The sequence below is a fragment of the Chroicocephalus ridibundus genome, chromosome 1 (assembly GCF_963924245.1).
Source record: "Chroicocephalus ridibundus chromosome 1, bChrRid1.1, whole genome shotgun sequence".
Lineage (NCBI taxonomy): Eukaryota > Metazoa > Chordata > Aves > Charadriiformes > Laridae > Chroicocephalus > Chroicocephalus ridibundus.
The window spans coordinates 5,896,975-5,911,806 of NC_086284.1; the positions used below are offsets into that span (position 1 = coordinate 5,896,975).

The window sequence follows — 14,832 nt, forward strand, 5'->3', positions numbered from 1 at the left end:
CGGGGTGTCATCTTTTCTGGCTTACACTTTCATTTAGCTCCTTAATGCCTGAGTTGCTTGACTTAAAAAACTCCCCCATGTATGATTAGATCTTCAGGACTCTGAGTGAGGAAAAGGGATTTTAATGTCCCAACTACCTTTTTCTGCACTTCTCCTTAGGCTATATCCAGCAAAAGAGGCTGAAAGTTTAACAAGTATTTTGCTAAACTTTAACTGTCCCTTTAACTGTAAATGGGACTCCAGCTGCTCCATGGAAGTGCTCAGTTATTACAAGTGTAGTTCTCCCGTATGAATATGGTCATCTTCGCCCTTCCCCTACTTCACAGAGGGACTTCTGAGCACTTCCACCTTGTGGTAATGCTCTACAGATAATTAATTAGTAGCCTTTTCCTTCCCAGACTCACAACTTTTTTCTTGCTCTGCACAGAAAAAGAAATATAGCAGCATATGAGAACCATGGCAGGGGAGGAAAATCGCAACTCCGCTTTTGATGTTATTGATCTCTCTCCTGCAAAATAACAGCAGAGCTTTGCATGCTCTGCAAATAGTTTTTTGCCTCCAGCTCTGTGTGTCCCATTACAAGCCCTTGCTTGACAGACACTCTATCAGATGGTCAGTGCCTTTTTTGATTACCCTCTTGTTGCTGCTCCCTTTTTTTGATGCTTTGTTTCCTGTTTTCTGCTCTTACCCAGCTTCTCTGAGTGCGTTAAAGGTTGTAGGTCTCAGTCAGGTAGTATTTAGAAAAGATACAGTCACTCAATTCAGGTTGGAGGCAAAAAGGGCATTTATGAGTCCCTGCTAGGCTGTGTTAGGGTTTTTTTTATGCCTTGTGAATTTGGTCTCATGGATAACATTAGGTTGATGGGTCTGCTTGATTGAAAACTTACACTTATCCACAGAGAAAGTCCAGGTTTAGCTGCAGCACTACAAGGTGTCTTCCACTAAACATCCAGCTGGCCACAGGAGTTAAGGTCCTTCGGTGAGAATTGAATTAGTCCATGCAGAATGATGGCAAGACGACAAGAGATTGCCACCCCACAGAATCACAGAATCACAGAATGGTAGGGGTCGGAAGGGACCTCTGGAGATCACCCAGTCCAACCCCCTGCCAGAGCAGGGTCACCCAGAGCAGGTTGCACAGGAACGCGTCCAGGTGGGTTTGGAATATCTCCAGAGACGGAGACTCCACCACCTCTCTGGGCAGCCTGTGCCAGGGCTCTGCCACCCTCACAGGAAAGAAGTTCCTCCTTATGTTGAGATGGAACTTCCTATGCTCAAGTTTGTGCCCGTTACCTCTTGTCCTGTCACTGGGCACCACTGAAAAGAGCCTGGCCCCATCCTCCTGACACCCGCCCTTTAAGTATTTCTAAGCATTGATAAGGTCCCCCCTCAGTCATCTGTTTTCCAGACTGAAGAGACCAAATCCCTCAGCCTTTCTTCCTAAGAGAGGTGTTCCAGTCCCCTCATCATCCTGGTGTCCCTTTGCTGTCCCCTCTCCAGCAGTTCCCTGTCCTTCTTGAACCAGGGAGCCCAGAACTGGACACAGCACTGCAGATGCGGCCTCACCGGGGCAGAGTAGAGTGATCTCCATCCTAGCCAAATCCAGCCCAGTCACGTAGGTGGGGTATCACCTGGGGAGACAGAAATGTGGGGTGAACTCCCTCTGCCTAAGCTTTCTGTGAGATGCAAGAATCCCCCTCTCCAAGCAGGTGTAGTCGTGTGCTTGGTGAGATTTCACTTTTTCATCCAGCCTATGTGTAAATCTAATCTGGTTGCTTTATAGGGCTTAATAAAAAGCAAACATAGCCTGAGCCTTCATCTGGAAATGGAAGGAGGGTTGTGCAGAGGTGAAACATTTCATATTACTTTGCACCCCCCGCGCCCAAAGGTTTTCTGTTTGCTGTTCTTGGTGAAACAGTGATGATGTTTTTAGACAGATAGTGATACAGCCCGTAACACTTCAGCACCTAGGAATCAACAATACCTTTATCAGTGCCTCCTTAATCTTTTCACCTTTTTCCTCAAAACTGATGAACAGTCTCATTTCCCAGTGAAGTGAGCCAAGGGGATGAGCGTGTCTCCCTGTCTGCCTTTTCGGATGACTCCTAACAGATGAACTGTTGCTCCTGGTTCTTCAATCCCCTTCAGCTTTAGTCAGTAATGTTTGTACGTGATCCTACGGCACACCGTTCACCGTTCCCTAAATGCTGCCTGCAGCTCTCTGCCTGCTTCTGCTGGAGCTGCAGCACTTCCAAAAAACCTGAAGTCAGACCAATCGTTTCAAATCTACGTGTTATTTGTGATGACCTTTTTTCTCTCTGCAAGCGTCTGCAACAATTCTTACATAAAAACCCTGCTTCCCAAGCCGTAATGGCAGGCAAAATTATTATTTCAGGATTTTTCTTTTGAAGATGTAAGGCATCTCTAATAAAGGGGAAATTAGGGACACATCTCAAAGATAATTAAATAATAAAAAGCCTCTAAAGGTCGGATACTTGGCTGTAAAATCTTCCACAGCTGCTCTTTCCATACAGAGTGTGTCTCTTCATTGACGCTCCGTGAGTAAAAACTAGCAGTAGGAAATTACAGTGTGTAAAGCTAGCTTAGTTTTAAAACAGAGATGAAATAGTTTATTTAATGTTACGCTTGAGCTTTTCCTTGGTTTGTTTATTTTTTTATTTTTTTTTTTTGGTTTGTATATGTGCACTCCTCTTTCAGTAGCTCTTACGATTACAAGTGATAATTTGGGTGGGGAAAATAGACAAGCAGATACATATTTTCATTTATATTGTTGCGCAAAAGAAAGTAAGCGTGTTTGTGAAGTTTGCTTGGATGCCAACAAGTATTCATCTCAGTAGAAATTAGATGTCTGAATGTCTTTAATGATCCAGATTTTGTCTGGTTTCGATCGTGCTTTAAAGTGGTAGAAAAATGAAGGTAGATTTGTCTTTTTGGAAACCTTTGCCTCCATCTGTACTTGCATGGGCTGGTAGCCTTGAACTTGCCTGTCAGCGTGCTGGTTGCAGGCAGGCAAGTTCTCTTGATCTGACAGAGCTTGTACAAAAGGTTTATTGATTGGGGTAATTACTTTAGTTTTAGGGTCAAGAAAAGGTTTATTTAATACTGAAGTTAAAGCCTTTTTCTTTCTTTCTGTTATTTCTGTCCTGTTTTTTTCAGTTCAGTTTTGTTTTTTTTTTTCAGAACAGCAGAATTCTGCCTTAATAACATGGCACATAGTGCTGTCGGAGGGTTTCTGGAGAAATGTGTAAAACAGTGCATATGGTTTTCGTTTTTACACTTTTGTATATAGCTTTTTCCGTGCACCCCAGACTGCAGGCTAATGTAAGCACAGCTTGTTTTATTCCCGTGTCGTATTACCGAGCTGCTGGAGCAGCTCTGGGCAGGCTTTTCATTCTGTGAATGCTCCCCTGCTAAAGCACAGAAATAAGGTTGTGGGAGTTACTCGTCCACTTTGGCAAACAAAAGGAGAACCCTTTCTCTACTAGAACAACAGAATTTTTAAGACTTCATTTTCTAAGGCTGCATTAAAGTGTATGTACTTGCATGTAAGACCACAAAAGGGAACAGAAGCCAAGAACATCAGCACCTCAAGAGTTACTGGACCAATCCCCACTGTCGCATGGGGTGGGATGAGAAGGGCATCGTCTGTACAATAACTCCTGGCGTATGTTGTCTTTTTAAATTATAGTGGCTGGTCTGTGTATTGGATGCGTGACTGATTTCTTTATCTAAGTAAGTGCTACAACTGTCTCAGAAGAAGAGTTAAATGAATTCTGGTAATGTGATTTCTAGAGGGCTTACTGTTGGCTCTGAGAAGGAACCTGATTTGACCAAGTTTGTGCAACGAGTCTGCTAGAGGCAGAAATGGAGCCATGAGTTCTGCTTTTTCTCTGGCCCTGATCAAAGGCCACCGAGAGCTCAATGCCGTTGCCTGAGCACAAGCATCTATGAGCACCTGAAATGCCCCAGGGCACTGAGGGCATCTCTAGAGGGGGGCAGATCTGACGTAAAACCTAGAGGAGACTCAGGTCCTTCTGTAGCAGTGGCTGCAGACCAGGCATCATACTTGAGAGCATGTCCCCAGCACCAGGCACCTACCTACTGCACCTCAGACATCAGTCATTCCAGCCGGTACATCCTTATTTATCCAGCTGGATATATTTGCTAAAGAATTTACGTAAAATGAAACTTGATCTTTAACGCACCCAAAATTAGAACATGACCAAGGTTTCATGGCATTTGTTTGACCAAATGAGATCACATTTGAGGCCCTTCCCATGTGTGTATGCAAGAATGGTTTGGGGTTTTTTCCCCTAGAATACACCAACTTACAACATCATTTAAAATGAAAGTCAAGGCCGGCTTTAGCCTTGCCCTGAGCTACAAGAGCAGAAATTGTCATGTACTGAATGTGAAGTAACTTCCCGCTTGCTAGTGCAGCTCCACAAGTTGAACCCTGAAGGCTGAATAATTGTTGTTTCCTGTATTAGTTTGTAACAATTTATGAGAGTGGGAAGGAACAAAAAAAAAAATAATTTCTTTGCAATCCCTTGGGCAAATTTGGGGTATGAGAGGTTCATTTACTGGAGCAAAATTCAGATTTAAAAATATTCCACCTGCAAAAAAGGAAAACTAGGAAGAAAAGAAATGTTCGCAAGGTGTCTTTCTAGATCTCCACAGCCTTGTCATGTGTATGTTCCAAGCATGGGATTAAAGTGTTATTGTGCTTAGAAGCTGCATTGTTGAAGGAAGAAGTCTTCAGCCCACAGCTACTCTTTGTTTAAAATCATTCACCGATTTTATTTTTTTTTCCCAGCTAGCTTCTAACCTGTGATCACATTTCAAGTGATTTAGAACAGAGGGGTTTTTCAGATGGTCAATGTACGATTCCTTAAGAACTGTATTTCATAGACCCTTTCATGCTTTTAGCATTGCTCACATTCTCAGGGCAGAAAACAGCATTCCCTGTATATCCCGATGAACAGCAGAAATACATTAGCAGGATTTTCTAAATGTTGCCTTCATTCTGGTCCCAGTGAAGTCAAAGGAGATTTTACCATTAACTTAAATGGTGGTATACATAGACGAGTGCCCAAGTGCTTTTGAAATCCCATTATACCTTATGCTTTCAACCATCTGATAGCTTTAGATTATAAGGCATTCTGCACTGAAAAAATTTCTTCTTGAAAAGGATGAAGTAAGAGAAAGGAATAAATCAGGGAGATACAGCTCGCTCTCAAAGGGCAAACCAAATTCAGACCAAATGTGGCATAAACTTCTGAAATCGTTGGGCTTGTTCTCTTCCTTATTTACTCCCCAAACTATTCCCACTTGGTCCCTGTTTCTGTAGCACAGAAGTTCAAAAATAGGGCACCAAAAAGCTGGGTTTGTAGTGTTTCCAGCTGGGCTTGGAGTTGAATGTGCTTGAAATAGTTTGAGAGAGACTGACATTATTGCGGTGAGAGCCACCCGAGTACCTCGAGAGGTATCTCAAGCCAGGCATAGAAGCAAAAGTACAGACATCTCAAGGGAAAATGTGCTCACATGATGTACTGTCAAATTTGGCAAATTCAGCAGCTCTCGATGGTTTCAATAAACAACCCAAAGTGATCCTGAACGCCAAACCTTGTATGCTTCACCATCACCTTTTAAAACCCTCCAGCCTCGAGAGTCACCGCTGGCTTGAGCAAGTATTTGCAGTCTCCGCTGATGGAGATGTGGGGGATCTGCCACTGCAAATGGCTTTGGTTTTGAAAGCTCTTACAGAAAAAGAGTTGGGGGAGAATAACACGCGGTTGGATACTGTGATTGCTGTACTTCACTCTGACTTTGCAGAATCAGGAGAGACTTAAGCAGTTGTTTAAAGGACCGCCTGCCTGTTGCCCTTCTCCTAATTTAGCATCCTGATACCTGCATGTGAAGGTTAGAGCTCCACTGGGGATATGGGAGCAAAGAGGGTTATAGGCATGGGTCTTTAATTAAAACAGACCTCCCAGCCTTCAGAAAAAGAGAAAAAAAATCAAAATCTGGCACAACATCAAGTGGCATTAGCAGTATCAGCATCACACTAGGTGCCCTACAGAAGAGGAAGCTGTGAAAGAGCACTCAGAAATAATGACTGAGTTTCCATGATGCTGTCAAGACTTTCACATCCCTGGCTGCCAGGTGTGGATTACTTGAGCTAGAAATGTAAAAGCCTTATAAAACACAAATGAAGCAGCAAAATTGAAATCTCAGCAGGTGAGGATGTACCATAAGAAGGAATCAGTGGTTTCGAACTTCAGCTGAGGAAGGAAGAGGAGGAGCAAGAGAATACCAGACCCAGCGTTTCCACGTTTCCTTTGTTTCCAGGGCTTTTTTTTTTTTTTTTCCTTTTCTTTTTTCGTGGCTCATAATGTCAAGTCTGATATTTTGAGAAATCTGAAACCTGTTTTATCCCCTCTCACCTCTGCGTCTCCCTTGGCATTGTTATCACAATTACAAGGGCAGGTGACAGTTCTCTAGGCTTAGAATCCAACCTGCCCTGCAGTGAAATTCAATCGAGTAGCATCATTTCTTTGAAAAATAAACAAGACTGCAAGCTCTGCAACTGGGAAGTAAATTAAATGTGTTCACAGAGCTTCAAAATCTTCTTTGCCTTTCATGTTATACTGCCTGACTTCCTATTAAAATTATTGCTAGCGTAGTCGGGGCAGTGACAGGAGCTTTTTTGTGAAAGAGAGACGTTATTGCAATGAGCTTGTAGGTGACAGCTTTATCCAGGATCAGCAGGTCTAGGAGAAAGAATATGTGGCTTGCTGTAGTTGCTCTGGTGCAGCAGCAGAGAATAAGGTGAAATAATGTGGTGTCCCATCCCTCTCCCATGGGACGTAATTCATCGTAGCGTGAGAGGGGTGCTGTGCGCTCCTTTTACATGGATGTGGCTCCCACAGAGGATTTCAAGGTTAGATATAAACCATGGAATCTACCTACCTGCTGCCCCGCTCCATGTGTGCTCCCTCCCTCCCACCAAAGCATCTTCTTTACCCAGGGGAATGTGACTAGGAAGAAAATAAGTCAGTGGACAGTCAGGAACAATTTCTTTCTGTGTGACATTAAATGTATGTATTCCTTTGACACATTAAGCAATTCCCCTCTAAGTACTTTTTTTTAACCTCCAGTATTTTTTTTAATTCACTTACCTTTTTAAAATTAATGCAACTGTGTCTATAGAGGGTTGACATTTATAAGGAAAGGGTAAAACCTTTTATGACACCCAGCAGTATGTATACTGTATCTCCCTGGGTTGGTAGATTGGAAGATGTGGCAATTTACTGCAGGCTCAGCCGCTTCCTGCATCTGCTCACCAGCCCAGAGCAAAAGATTCTGAGGCCATTTCTTGTGCGGAGGCAAAGTAGACTACTAGTTGAAGAGGTCAAACAGTGAGGTTACCTGAAAAACCCTGCTTTTTTTTAGCATTTCACTTCTAATATTTAATATTCTCATTGGTAAAACAAGTTTCATTTTCTTTGAACCTTCATTTCAGAAACTGAGATCAGCATTGATTCATTAAAGCGTAATTCTTCCACTGCGGTGCTGTTCCCACACGTTTCTGATACCAAACACTGACAGTTCCAGAACAACTCTTTGAGTTTATTGAAGGAAATAGTTACATTTGAATTCATACAACAACACTGCACTGCATGGCGTTTAATCAGTTCTTAGAAAGCAGTTCTGGTACTTATTAACTCCCAGGAAAGCTACTGCCTTCAATTGCCAGCGAGATAACTATTTTTTCTTTGCCAATAGATAGTTGCCTCTAAAGGCCTAGGGAATGATGATGCTTGGTGGCAAGTGTAGGCTATAAAATATTTATCTTTAACACACAATTGTGTTACTGCAGCCTCTAATAGGATTTGGTGTCAGGCAAACATCTGCCTTGGCCTCTGGCCCAAAGATATAGAAACAAGCTATTAAGTTGGATGTTGCATAGTAAATAAATAAGGCGGAAATTCTGTTAAAGTAGCTATACTGCTGACCAACAAACGTGGTGAGTATATGAAAAAGAAGTCCATCAAGAGTCTAACAATTTGTCTGCCTCCTTAATATGTTTATTGTATTTCATCTGGATAAAGGTAATTCATGTAGGTAATTGTAAGCCAGGCTGACGGATCTTTATAGAGCTCACCACAGCAGAGTTGGCTTTCACAGGGCTTTTTGTCAGCAGCAAAGTGGTCCCTTGAGCAGACCGTTAGCCTGGGAGCTTTGTCACTGTCACATGAGTCAGTTTATGATATGAAATGTATTTGTCTATGCCTCAGGTTACCCGCCTAAAAAAATGGGAATGGTAACAATTAGCAATTTCCTATTGAACTTGGTGATCCCAAGCACAAATACGGCCTGGGTGGAGAATGGATGGAGAGCAGCCCTGAGGAGAAGGACTTGGGGTGTTGGTGGGTGAGAAGCTCAACATGAGCAGGCAATGTGCGCTGGCAGCCCAGAAACCCCCCCGCAGCCTGGGCTGCATCCCCAGCAGCGTGGGCAGCAGGGCGAGGGGGGGGATTCTGCCCCTCTGCTCCGCTCGGGGAAGACCCCCCTGCAGTGCTGCCTCCAGCTCTGGGACCCCCAACATAAGAATGATGTGGACCTGTTGGAGTGGGTCCAGAGGAGGCCATGAAGGTGGTGCTGGAGCCCCTCTGCTGTGAGGACAGGCTGAGAGAGTTGGGGGGGTTCAGCCTGGAGAAGAGAAGGCTCCAGGGAGACCTTAGAGCCCCTTCCAGTACCTAAAGGGGGCTACAGGAGAGCTGGGGAGGGACTCTTGATCAGGGAGTAGACCGATAGAACAAGGGGGAAGGGTTTTACACTGAAAGAGGGGAGATTTAGATGAGATCTCAGGCAGAAATTCTTTGCTGTGAGGGTGGTGAGCCCCTGGCCCAGGTTGCCCAGAGAAGCTGTGGCTGCCCCATCCCTGGAGGGGTTCAAGGCCAGGTTGGACGGGGCTTTGAGCAACCTGGTCTGGTGGGAGGTGTCCCTGCCCAGGGCAGGGATTGGCACTGGGTAATCTTTAAGGTCCCTTCCAACCCAAACTATTCTGTGATTCCATGATTCTATGATATCCTTAAATGATAGTGTAGTGTGAGGTCTTATTATGGGTATGGGCAGGATCGTGCTGGTTTGTAGCTTCTCTCAGGATAAGGAGTGACTGCAGTGGGAAAGCAAGCAATGAGAGAAAGGTTTCAGCCAAATTTCCCTCAAAGTCTACCAGCTGTGGGATTACTCATACTGAAAAAAGTCCCCTGAGACAAATGGCAAAAATCCCAAAGTATCCTCAGCAGCTGCAAGTCAACATGGTGCATGAAGTAAAGCTGTTTTGTCTCCAGACCATGATACGTTTCTTTCTCTGCTTTGATAATTAAAGCTCTTGAGCGGGAAGGACCTTAAAGAGTACTTCAGAAGAAGAGTTTTGCTCTTGGAGAAGTCTAGGCTTTCACACTTAATAGATGTTTTCCATCTCTCATTTTTATTAATATAGAAGCATTTTTGTACATCCTCCTTTTCCTGAGTGAGGTAGGCTGGACTTGGGTCGGGAATACCTCTGTGTCAGACAGGGCATTTGCTGTACCATTGTCCAAAAGGAGACAGCGTGGGTCTGAAGACTGTGTCTCGTGATGTCATTTACTCCTTCTCTCAGAGGAGATCTGGATGTTTACCATATTTATTCAGGAAACGACTTGTTTTTTCAGTTGGTAATTAGATTTTGAAGCTGACAGGACAATCACTTCCATACGCAAGCTTCTGCAGTCCCCATCAGAAGCCACACCACCTCAAGCTTTGCAGGTCTGGCCCCAGTGTGAGTTGTTTGCTTTCAGGAGGTTTGCTCCTGCGGCCGGTGGTTGTCGAAAGGTGGCATGGGAGCTGAATTTTCAATGGTCTCTTTGGACATGACAGCAAAGCCCTGTGAAAGCATCATGCATCACCCATTGGCTGACCCTCCAATTAATAATCTTTGCCTTTACCAGCTGGTGTCAATCAGATCACTTCAGAGATCTGGGAGCCAAGGGAAAGCTGTGGGAGTCAGACTGAAAACAGAGAACATATATCTCTAAAAAACAGTTGTCCATGGTCTCACAGTGAACTTTGACAATTAAATAAAACAAAACAAAACAAAACGAAACATTGACATGATTCTCTAAAGCAGTTCCCATGGCACTATTCATAAAACACCATATGGAATTCTGTATATATTGTAAAATATTCTTATAATTATACGAACAGCTTACAGATGGAGACTAGAACCTAGCCATAACTGCAGTGACCTGTTTTTATTTATTGATTGACAGTTTGTCACCTCTGTAGCAATGTTGACTGTGGACATACTTAAAGGACAGACAGTTACTTTGTGCCACTAACTTAGGGGCTCCCTGAATGTTAGAGTTTGCTCTCTTCTATCTAAGCACCATTAGATAGGGCCACGGAGATGATCAAAGGGCTGGCGCACCTCTCCTATGAAGACAGGCTGAGAGAGTTGGGGTTGTTCAGCCTGGAGAGGAGAAGACTCCGAGGAGACCTTATAGCAGCCTTCCAGTCCCTAAAGGGGCCTACAGGATGGGTGGGGAGTTTACTAGGGCATGTACCACATGAGTCTTCATTGCTTTTCGGAGTTGGTTCTCAGTAGTGAAGAACTTTGGGGAGTGTGCAGAGACCTTAATTGCCCGGAGTCCCACCAGACAAGTTTGTATCCTTAATTGCTGAAAAATGGTAAGTGGCACCAGACACTGGGGGGAAGTTTCTTTTCACTTCATCTTGTCTCTATCAGGCGGGTTATTCCAGGGCAACATGAGGCTAGTATAAAATGAGAGCACCTTAGAAATGTTACTTTTGGCTATATTAGAAAAATAAGGAGCATCAGAGGAAGCAATGAAGTAGAATGAAGGGATTTTTAAGAGCCTACTCTATTATTAACAGTGTAGGGTGTCCAGGCCACAATTAAGAGTTAACTGAGGTGCTTTAGTGAAAAAGGTACAATGGGTTTAAATCACCTGTTTTCTTTATTCCTTTTACGTTGGCCACAGTATGGTATGATGCAGTTAGGGCACACTTGCAAAGAAGAGTCTGGGAAATCAAGAATTGAGGAGATAGATAGTGATAAACGAAGTGATAACTGTGCATATTACTGCATTTTTGGAAAGCAGAATGCCAGATCTGTAGATGAACCCCAAAATATACATTAATATTTTTTTGACATTCCTTATTGTTAGTCAGTGTGGATGGGATCTGACCAATTATAGGTGTCTTTAATCATAGAATTCATAGAATCATAGAATCACCCAGGTTGGAAGGGACCTTTCAGATCATCAAGTCCAACCATCAACCTAACTCTGACAAAAACCATCACTAAACCATATCTCTAAACACTATGTCTACCCATCTTTTAAACACCTCCAGGGATGGTGCCTCAACCTCTTCCCTCGGCAGCCTGTTCCAATGCTTGATAACCCTTTCGGTGTAAAAAATTTTCCTAATATCCATCCTAAACCTCCCCTGGCGCAACTTGAGGCCGTTTCCTCTTGTCCTAACAATATCTACATGGTATCTAATGACAATATCTACATCTGAACTAGTCAGAGGAGGAAAGGAAGCACTACTGGAGTAAAGTTCATTACATGGATTCACCCTAAGAATCTGGAAAGTTTGGTTACCTAAACACAGGTGTGCTGCATTTCTGTGGTCAGTCTGAATTTCTAGATCTCGTCATACCTAGTCAGTATAGTGGACGAGAGTCTTTCAGTTTAACCTACAGTAGACATCTAGTTGGTGTACTGAGTATTGCCGGTCTTGTCCTAGGCATCACAAGTGCATCAGCTGAACCATGCTATACATGGAAAATATTATTTCCGGTAACACAGATTACCTTTTAGCTGATGTGGTGCATTGTTACACTTTGGAACAGCTGCCAGGCCTGATGCTACACTGCTTTTTTGATGTTGCTTTGATTTTTTTCTTATTTTGCAGAAATATTACTTAGTATATTACATAAGCATACCGAGAAAGTTGTATGGATATTTTACTCCTTTTCAAGGACTTAATTTAGTGCTTTGAAGCAAAAGCTTGAGAAAAGCTTTTTTAAAAAAAAAAGTTTTAATATACTAGAGGTGTTGCCATAACGCTAGGAGCCTGTCTTGCATCAAGCACGGACACAGCCTTTCCCATTGACTTCAAAGGCCGTGCACGTGTAACCTCTCCGCAGTGTCGTACAGCTTGCAAACCCCCATCCAAGTGAGAGTGTGGTGGTGGGGCTTCACAAGACCAGTTTTCAGGCAGTAGAAAATGGTTCACTTGTGTTTTCTCTCTGCTGCATTAATATTTTTGCCACCTTTTGAGCTCAACCAACTCATTGAAGGGTCAACCAAGTCATTGAAGGGTCTGCACAAGAAGAGGGAGCTTAGACTTGTGCCTAGGATGAGAGGATTAGAGGAAAAGGACTGACCCTTTCAGCAACAGGAGCCGTTAAATCTCCTTACCCATCTCATTATCTTGTTTCACAGTACTTACTCTCTCTATGTTCTTCATATGTGCATGTGCATCAGTTAATAACTTTTTTTCCTAAATTTCTGCATATATTTCTTGAAGACAAGAAGGATATAAAGACTGTAAAAAAAAAAGGCATAAGGAAAAAATACATAAAGTAAAATTATTTTCTTTATTTTCAGTGGTGAAATTAAAAAATCACAAAGTTCTGACGATTGCATACATACTGGCTAATATTAACTTTTCATTTACAGGATAGATTTGTGTTTATACCTGCTACGAAGTGAGAGTTTGTATACTTAAATATCAGTATAAACACACAAGGCCGGAGTTGCTGTTCCTTTATTTTAGGAAGCGTGGCTGCTGTTTGATGGGAATGAAGATGGCAGCTGAAGCTCAAAGTGTTGACTGCATGCTGTGAATGTATTTCCATGCACCGTAAAGTGAATATCTGCTTAACCAGAGACCTTAAGTGTCAGAAAACTGACAGTACTTCTTTGTACCTTCCTTGCTGCATGGAACGATCTGATTATGAGATACCTGATGCCGAGACTTAAAACATAAATATTTGAAACTGTTTTTATTATTTACGACTGCTGTTGCCCTTTATGAATGATGAAATTACACCACGTCCTTTAAAACGTCCTTCAGAAACCTCTGTTGTTTGGAGAACGCCCATCCAGAGACAGGCTTCCTTTCGTTTGTGATTAGAAACTAATCTGCACAATCTCTGCTGCAGCTGCTTCTCTTCCCTTTCACCGATAGGGAGTTTACAAATGTCTTTGCCACCACAAAGCCTCGTGAAGTTATGTCTATGAAAACGCAGTGATTATTCACGTGGCTGAGTTTTCCACCCCACTCCATGACAGATGCACCACCAGAGCCCCTCCCGCGTAACTGAATCCAGTTTTAATCTGATACACATCTCTGAGAAAATGTGAAATAATAGTGTGGAATGAACCATGGTATTCCATTGTCTTTCCAAGCCCTACTCGTGTTTACTCACTCTTCACTCACAGTTTAGTCAAGTAAATAAAATGATTTTCGTTCTCTTTTTGATATGTGAGGTTTACCATCTTGTGTTCTCCTTTTATGAAAGAATTTTTACCCCCAATATTCTGCACTATCCTCAAAATAAAAGTGCTAGATAACATTTTGCTTACCTGTTAACTTTCTTTGAAAGATGAATATCCAGTGTTTTTGCCAAGGTCAGGGAATTTAAGATGATAACTAGAAACAGAAGAAAGTGTGAATAGTCCCATTGCTGTTCCACCAAGATATGGTATTAGCCCCGCTGCTTTGGGGTATTTGTATAATATTGCGGAACAAACCAGAAGGCATTGGGTTAGAAATAATCCTTCAAGAGGCAGAGAGGGTGACCCAAGAGTCTGTATTCAGTGAACTTCATAGAGGATCATTTCTATTATAGCTCAGCTCTGTTTGGCACAAATAAACCCCCCAAATTCACTTACATGAGTCAACAAAATGGACCAAAGGTGTACGTTCCGCCACGAGAACGGTGCGTGTTGCTCCTCTCCAGCAAATTCAAAGAGGGAAGACGATTGGAAAAATAAGCAGAAAGAAAAGACATTTGGAAGTTTTCAGGTCCTGAGTGAGGACAAAGCCTGGCGGGTGCTGAGCAGCTGCGATTTAATCACAGGCTTTGCCGTCGCTCCGCACTGATGTGTTAGGGTTGAGCCGCCCGTTGGTGTAAAGGGCTGAGCGCTGTTTAGTGGAGCTCAGACTGATGCTTTCAGCCCCGCGTGCCGCGATTGCTGTGAGGTTTCAGCTGTCCTGCCATCCAGAGCCCTCTCAAATTCAGAGGTGTTTTCTGGCCTAAAGAAGTATCTGAATTCTCTTTTGTCTTCCAGAATCAGTGGATAATTGTCCCAGTAATTGCTATGGGAATGGAGACTGCGTGTCTGGGACTTGCCATTGCTTCCTTGGCTTTCTGGGCCCTGACTGTGGCAGAGGTAGGAATTTATACTTGATTAACTTTTCCCCTCTCCCCTTCGGTTAACATTTTTCTTGTGAAAATTATATTCATGCCCGTGCGTTTTTCAAAGTGCACCTCACCCAGCTTGGGGATGCTGCAGTAGAATGGAAACGAGTGGGATCTGTGGATTTGTTTGCTACTAGTCATGATTGCTGTGGCCTTCGCAACAGCACAAGCCCTGAGCTGCGTAAGGACAGACAAAATGTCACACTGGGAATTTTCTATCTGGGAGCGACGTTAGAAAACATTACTTAAAAACGTGGCATTACTGTTTGTTTAGCAGAGCACTCTGTCATTGTGTGGTGCAA

General features: G+C 43.1%; 1 protein-coding gene across 9 annotated transcripts in view; it reads left to right on the top strand.

The window, feature by feature from the left end:
* Positions 1-14,832, top strand: part of TENM4 (teneurin transmembrane protein 4) — a 1,293,844-nt gene that overhangs the window by 1,118,450 nt on the left and 160,562 nt on the right. For all 9 annotated transcript variants that reach the window (XM_063326345.1, XM_063326336.1, XM_063326383.1 and 6 more), the window contains one exon: positions 14,400-14,501. In XM_063326345.1, coding sequence (XP_063182415.1) covers positions 14,400-14,501 — 102 coding nt within the window. The remainder of the gene's footprint in view (positions 1-14,399; positions 14,502-14,832) is intronic.